Genomic DNA, 8205 nt, shown 5'->3' on the forward strand with positions numbered 1-8205 from the left:
TATATATATATATATATATATATATATATATATATATATAAGATGGATGAGTGAGATGTATAGAAATACTGTACATAGCTACTTCCGCACCACACTCTTGCTCTCTTCCTCTCTGCCTCTCCCAGCCAGACCAAGCCAGTCGCCACCATTAGAGGCAACACCCGCCTTTCCTACAACTCAATGCCCACACTCTCAAACAGCTTATCAAGTAAACTTTTCCCTCCCGCTCACGATTTGCAAACCCCTGTTCCTGCTACGTATTTCTGAATAAGTATAACAGTTTTCTCTTCGATAAGATGCCTCAGAGAGTGACTTGTTTAATAATGTGTCTCAGGTGTCTTAACTACATTCATATCTCGAACGGAAGTTATGAGGGTTTTCACTTTTCAGTGGTGTTTTCGTTGTTCCAAGGATAGTTTTATGGTATCACACATTACCAGACGAAAAGCATGCACGAGAATGTAATCTAACCACCCTTCGAAAAGTATCCTTACCAGAGTCCAAAGCATATACTCGTATAAACACGAGGCAAGGAACAGTTGATTCTCGGTAGTGAGTTGCCCGGGCTGGATTCCCGTGCGGGTTGCCAAACGTCGCTAGTGCTAGAGCTCTCCTGGGAGATGGATATACTGTAACCGGAAACTACGGCTTGCCTAATAACAAGTATACTCCATTGCTTTAGATTTCCTGTTCAGGTATGATGTTATTAGAGTTTAATCAATCATAATGAGTACTATTGAGGTGCCGATCTTGTGTATGACATTATGTGCCTAAGGATGACAAGTGCCTAGGTTGCGACGCACTGAGGTGAGCGCGAGCATCTTCAGCCTAGCTCATGGATTCCCGAGTTTCTTCATGGCCATCCAGCGGGACAAGGCGCGGGGCGGGGCGAGGAGGGGCAGCAGGTGCGAGTATATAATGAAGGCGTGGATGATGGTGGTCACTCATTCTCTTGGTACAGATCCAGGTGGCAGCAGTCCTCCCACAGCACAACTTGAACGCAACCATGTTCAGGTTAGTAGTCCGAGCATACCGGTACAGAGCAAAGGAGTGACCACATCCTCAAGCGTTTCGGCGTCCTATCTCGACTACTTTTGATGGGCTCCAGTGAAAGACAATATGGTTTTCCAAGAATGTTTTCATGATTCTAATGACAGTTTAACGTGGATTCTTCATTATCATGGGGAAGGACACCCATAAGAACCTGACTAATCATCTTGGTGGTCTTTGACAATAGTGTTCTATATTTCAAACAGTTCCTCATTATTTTTCTGCTGCCCCGTGATAAGCTACAAAGAATGACAAGAAAGCAACATGGCAGCCCAGGAATTGTCTGTCTGTCACATTAGCAGGCTCTGCCCAAAAGTGTTAAACAGAAATCGTAATGGCTAAACTGTGTTGGTTTTCCATATAATACTACATACTGCTAACGACATTTTCTGCGAGAAGGCATTTGGGAGAGTAGCTATGGTAGTACAGTCCTAGTTAAAGGTCGAGTAACATACCATTCTTATTTCAACCGTATGTTGGGTTTTCCCTCACTCTCCCATAGCTACTTTGGTCAGCTGACAGTTTTACTAAACTTGACAACTGATAGATTTTAAGGAGATCAGTTCAACATTGAGGGATAACGCTAACCACAATAGAAAATAAGTGTGGTTGGTTACTGAACTTCCGACGACTGTATAAATATCAACTCTTCACTGGAATCAAATTGCTTTAAGATAGTTATGACATATGAAGCTCTTATGCCGTGACGAAGAAAACCATTTCGTCCTTCTATTTTTGTGTATCTCTTATAACTTTAATGTAACAAATTCACAAAGCATTTTTTCCTGTGTGCAGATACGGCCTCCTGTTTTTGCTGGCGGCGAGCAGCGCTGTGCTGGCCCTGCCAGGGAACCCCATTCAATTCTACGCTCCCCCGCAGGAGACCCAACAGGTCGACCAGTTCTATGCCCCTCCCATCAAGGAGAAGGTAAGGATTCTTCCTTGTCCTTTTTTCTGTGGTGCTTCCTCACGTGAACAACAATTAGATAAGAAAAGTTAGTGAATAATGAATATACAGATAGATTAATGGATAGATAGATGGATAGATACATAGGTCAATAGATAGATAGATAGATAAAACAAGAAAGTAAACATGTATTGCATAAATAATATGTATTTAGCTACATGTATAGTTGGTATGAAAATGCTTACTATATACGTGCACTCCACGAACTGAATGGAGTGATAAATAATTACATTAGCCTCTTCAAGCCATTAGTTTTACCTCACCCAAGCCAACACTCGTCTCCTCTTGCAGCTTTGCGAGCCGCAGTACGTGGATAAGTTGGTGACTGTGACCGAGACTGTTCCCTCCTACGTCACCACCACTGTCGATAACTACGTCACGGTCACCGAAACCCAGCAGGTCACCGACTACAAGACCGTCGTGTCCACCGTGGTGGAGCCCTCCTACATCACAGAAACCGTGGTCTCCACCGTGGTCGACGTTGTCTACAGCACTGATTACGTGACCACGACCCAGGTGGTGACCGACACTGTCTACTCCACTCAGATTCAATACGAGACCGTGGTCAGCACCGTCGTGGAACCTTCCTACATCACTGAGACCGCTTACTCCACGATCCACAGCACTCAGTACTCCACTGTGTCCGTCACCGAGACCAGTTACCTGACCGATACCGTCACCTCCACCCAGGTCCAGGTAAGGCAGCCACTTCAATTATTCCGCGACTTTAACTGCCATAAGAACATGAGAACATAAAGGGAGCTGCAAGAAGACATCAAACCTATAAAACATACTATTTTCAGTTATAATCCCTATTTATAGTATATTTGACTAATCTTCTTTTAAAACTTCCTAATGATTTGGTACTAAGAACGTGATTATTGAATCTATTCAACTCGTCTACCACTTTATTTGAGAATCAGTTATTTCCTACCTCTTTTTTTTTTTTTTTTTACCAAATTTTAACTCATTATTTCTTGACATCTTGACTATGTTGCTTATCCCCTATACCATTTAAAGACCACTATCGAATCCCTTCTTAACCTACGTCAGTCTCAAAAGAGAAGCATGAAGGCATCTCCTAAACTAAATTGACTGGTTTTTTAGACTCCTCGTTATTCAATTTTTTTTGGTAGCGAAAAATTGAGCAGTCCTTTTCCTTCCATTTTTATGACCTTAGCCAGTCCACTTGACACATTAAAACTATCATGTTTAAACAATCTAAATTCTTGACCCGAAAAATTTTTCTTCAAGCACTCACAAAGTTGTCTATCCATGTTCGTACTTCAGTAAGACCTTCAGTCCATTAGCGGGCTATCAGTGCAATTCTGATAATGGATCACTGCAGTTGCATCATTGAAGTCGCCGCGCCTTAGAGAGCAGGAACATCTCTCTTTCTTGTAACAAGTCTTAAACATGCACCTAAGACTTCATTATAGTTCCTGTTTTGTTTATTTATCCATTTATCTATTTATTTTATTTTTTTTATTGAGCCATCACCAAGCAAATGTAGATGAATCTGAACACTAATTCCCTGCAACAGTTCAACATAACAGACTCATGTACCTCTATGTGTTAATCTAAGGTGACTCACTAACTATTAGCATAATTTTTACTTGCTCATTTACTATTACTACAACTCGCATTTACTGACTCCTTGTCCCTCTACAGGTGGAGACAACCTCCCTGTACGTCACCGAGGTGGAGACCGTGTACTCCACTCAGTTTTCCACCGTCACCTCCTACGTCACCACCACCCTGAAGATCGAGACCCCGCAAACCACCAAGGGCGGTAAGTATCCTCCACACTTGCGCTGAATTAAAACTAACTCTTTGAACTCACTTTTCTACTTTCGGCTGCTCCCTTCATGGCTCATCGCAGCGGCCAACGCGCTTTCCACAGTCACACCCATTTCAAGCATGTCTCCTTTCCCTGCATCCGAAAACCTTAATATATTTTCTTTCCCCCCATCGCGTGCCTGAGACTGACATTTCTTTCATCGTGTCTCCTGCAGGTTACGACTACGTGCCACCCGTCAAGGGCATAAAATTGTAAGTCATCACCGGGATCTCGTACTTGAGGATGAGCCGGGACGAGCAGACATAGCCATCCAGGCACTGCTTTTACCACCTCCTGCTGTCTAAGGATATTTACACTTCATAACTATATTATTGCTCATAATTTAAATAAAGTTTTTAGGTAAATGATGTGGTCATATTGTTTTTTTTATTGGTAATTTTCCTTTATATGCAAAAAAGGTTTACATACATAGTGTATACAGTTATACTCTCTCTCTCTCTCTCTCTCTCTCTCTCTCTCTCTCTCTCTCTCTCTCTCTCTCTCTCTCTCTCTCTCTCTCTCTCTCTCTCTCCCTCCATTTATTTATTTATTTATTTATTTATTTATCCATGCATTCATTAACTCATTCATGTGTTCATTACACATACATACATACGTACATATATGCATAAATACGTACATACATACATACTGCATGCATACATACAGAGTTACATACATACATACATACAGACAGACATGCAGTACAAAGAGTCCTTAACAAAGCACTGCCCCCCTGCCACACTCGCAGTATGCTCGCCTCACGTAAAGGCTCCATCACTGGTGCTCTTCTCCCTGACGTCACTTTGATATCATATATTGATATCATAAAAAATGCACTTTGAAGGACGTTTTCAAGAATTCAGAAAAGAAAAGGCCACATTGTCATTTGTGATCAACCCCCTGGATGCAGATACAGACTCACTCAATTTTTCAGCTTTTACTGGAGTGAATCAAGCAGAGCTGGAACTGGAATTAGCTGATTTGCAAGGAAAAGACTTATGGACTTTAAAATTCAGAGGCATGGTCTCCGACATTGAAAACCTGGAGAAACAACATGCTACACTGGCATTTCAACACAAATGGACTGAATTGTCTGGGCTACAAAACCGAGATCAGATTGTGTATGAAGTGTGGAATTCCTTAGCAGACACTTACACACACATGAAAAGATATGCCTTTGGCATTCTTTCTATATTTGAATCTACTTACCTGTGTGAACAAGTGTTTTCTATTATGAACTTTATAAAAACAAACTAAGCAGCCCATTGAATGATGCAAGCCTGCAGTCCTACCTGAAACTCAAAACGAAAACATATTTGCCAAACATTGAAACACAGGACCAGAAATCACATTAATTAAAACTTAATTCTCTCTCTCTCTCTCTCTCTCTCTCTCTCTCTCTCTCTCTCTCTCTCTCTCTCTCTCTCTCTCTCTCTCTCTCTCTCTCTCTCTCTCTCTCTCCCGGTTTAAACTCATCATGATGACCAGATACTGATATAGTAAGTACACTTAACGTGTTTGAAAAATAATATACCATATTTGTCCACTTGCTGCCATCACAGAAATATAAAGTTAAACGAGTGTCTTCGTACTTAATTATTATAATGTTTCATTTTATGACAGCTGCTATTACTATTGATATAAGCATCATTAATAATAATAATAATAATAATAATAATAATAATAATAATAATAATAATAATAATAATAATAATAATAGTAATAACAATAATAATGATAACAATCATAATGATAATAATAATAATAATAATAATAATAATAATAATAATAATAATAATAATAATAATAATAATAATAATAATAGTAATAATAATAATAATGATAACAATCATAATGATAATAATGATAATAATAATAATAATAATAATAATAATAATAATAATAATAATAATAATAATAATAATAATAATAATAATAATAATAATAATAATAATAATAATAATAATAATAATAATAATAATAATAATAATAATAATAATAATAATAATAATAATAATAATAATAATAATAATAATAATATTATTATTATTATTATTATTATTATTATTATTATTATTATTATTATTATTATTATTATTATAACTACCACTACTACTACTACTACTACTGTTACTAGTACTACGGTACAATTTGTATGATTATTTTGTCTATGATTATGTTACTTAACTTTCGTATGGAGTAAATCTATTAGGTTTCGTAATCTACATTTGTAATAGATTTTACGCTGTGGCTCCAGCAGCACTGTGTATATGTCAAGTCTGAAGAAAGTGGCTCTTCTCTAATTCTGGGTTGCCGACCTCTGGCCTAACCCGTGTCGTGATATACACACACACACACACACACACACACACACACACACACACACACACACACACACACACACACACACACACTATTGTTGTTGTTGTTGTTTTTGTTGTTGTTGTTGTTGTTGTTCTTGTTCTTGTTGTTGTCCACGTTTATTATTTACTTTTATCTATCTATATTCTTCAAGCTGTTGTTGTTGTTCTTGTTTTTATTGTTGATGCTGCTGCCATTATTAGTATTGTCAAATATGTTTCTTAGTCTTCTCTTATTCTTATTTCTTGTTGCTGTTGTTATTTTTATTATGATTTATTATTATTGTTATTATTATTATTATTATTATTATTATTATTATTATTATTATTATTATTATTATTATTATTATTATCATTATTATCATCATCATCATCATAATCATCATCATCTCTGCTTCTTCTATTGTTATTATTAGCATTATATTGTTATTATTATTATTATTATTATTATTATTATTATTATTATTATTATTATTATTATTATTATTATTATTATTATTGTTATTATTATTATTATTAAATTATTATTGTTATTATTATTATTAATTATTTGTGTTAGTGTTAGTACTAGTAGTAGTAAGTAGTAGTAGTAGCAGTAGTAGTAGTTGTTGTAATAGTAGTATCTATGATTCTTCATTTACTTCTTTCTTCTTTTCATTATTATTACTTGGTTGTATTATTATCGCTGACTCTTCGTCTAATATTTTTTTTTCTTATCATTATTATTATTTATTTGCATTATTATCGCTGTTATTATTATTAGTTATTACTATCATTATCATGTCTACATCTTGTTTTTTTTATAACAATAAAGCCCGACCTGGTCCTGGACTACACTAAAAATATTAGATTGGTGGACAAAACAGATATGATGATGAGCTTCAGACATTGAATGAGAAAAACATTCATCTGGCACCACAAACTCTTCTTCCATCTGATTGACATCACTCTGCTGAATGCAAACAATTTCATGCTCATAAAAAGTGGAAAGAAACCAACATCGTTGAGAGAGTTCAGCTACGCAGTTTGCTACAAACTACTGGAAAAGTATGGCCAGCCAGTCTCTATACAAAGGGGCCGCCGCAACTCCAACCAAGACGCCTGAACGCTTGGAATGTGCTGGCTGGATTCAGCGCCACAATATACAGCCTCTTCCACCTTTGCCACCTACTGCTGCTAACAAAATGACAAAAGGACTGTCATGTGTGCAGGCACACGACTCGACGACAAAAAACAAGAAAAGTGACACTATATCAATGCAAGGAGTGTCAAGTACCATTGTATCCTGGGGAATGTTTTATGCACTATAACACTCAATACACATACTAAATTGCTGGTTCTTCACTTTACTATGAGAACTTACTTAAATTGCCCATTTAAATACTTATGATGTCCTCGTGCATCATCTCTTCTCCAGTCACTGAATCATCTTCGTCATCCCTCTTTGCATTGCTTCTAAGGAATCTACGTCTTTCCACTATTATGATATCCAAAACTGCTCAGCATAATATATCTTTTAACTTTAAACTAAAGCTAAATATAACTTCAGGGTGACCTCAGCACTTCTGTTTGTTACACTCCTGCTGATGAATCCTAATATTCGGTTGTCTTTTCCTGACTTCGACTGACACACCCCAGCTATTCCCTTTGTCTAAGATCTGAGGTTACCTGAATAAACCTGGTGGTAATACTGAAATAACATTAGCGTTTTCATCTTAGGGCTAGATTTGGTTTAGATAAATTCATTTCATTGATTTCCCTGCTGATCCCTTTATTGTGGAGATCACAACTTAGAAGAAAAAATGCCACGTTTTGCCAAAGAATGAAGAGTCAGTGTCTGGAAATTAGTAAGTTAAGGTTATTTCAATAATTCCCAGACCAGTGAGTAGCAACCGTGAATGACTGAAGAGAACATGCGTCAAGTTCAAGATCAAGAGAGTGAGCAGCTGTGGCGGGGAGTGGAGTAGGTGAGATTAAATATTACA

General features: G+C 37.0%; 1 protein-coding gene across 1 annotated transcript; it reads left to right on the forward strand.

The window, feature by feature from the left end:
- Window positions 1-872: 872 nt before the first annotated feature.
- Window positions 873-4222, forward strand: LOC135101206 (uncharacterized). The gene is made up of 5 exons (XM_064004816.1): window positions 873-1014; window positions 1846-1978; window positions 2309-2713; window positions 3689-3809; window positions 4033-4222. Exons 1-5 carry the CDS (start codon window positions 1007-1009, stop codon window positions 4071-4073), a joined length of 708 nt encoding a protein of 235 aa, XP_063860886.1. The 5' UTR covers window positions 873-1006; the 3' UTR covers window positions 4074-4222.
- Window positions 4223-8205: the final 3983 nt, after the last annotated feature.

The sequence above is a fragment of the Scylla paramamosain genome, chromosome 6 (assembly GCF_035594125.1).
Source record: "Scylla paramamosain isolate STU-SP2022 chromosome 6, ASM3559412v1, whole genome shotgun sequence".
In the NCBI taxonomy this organism is placed as follows: domain Eukaryota; kingdom Metazoa; phylum Arthropoda; class Malacostraca; order Decapoda; family Portunidae; genus Scylla; species Scylla paramamosain.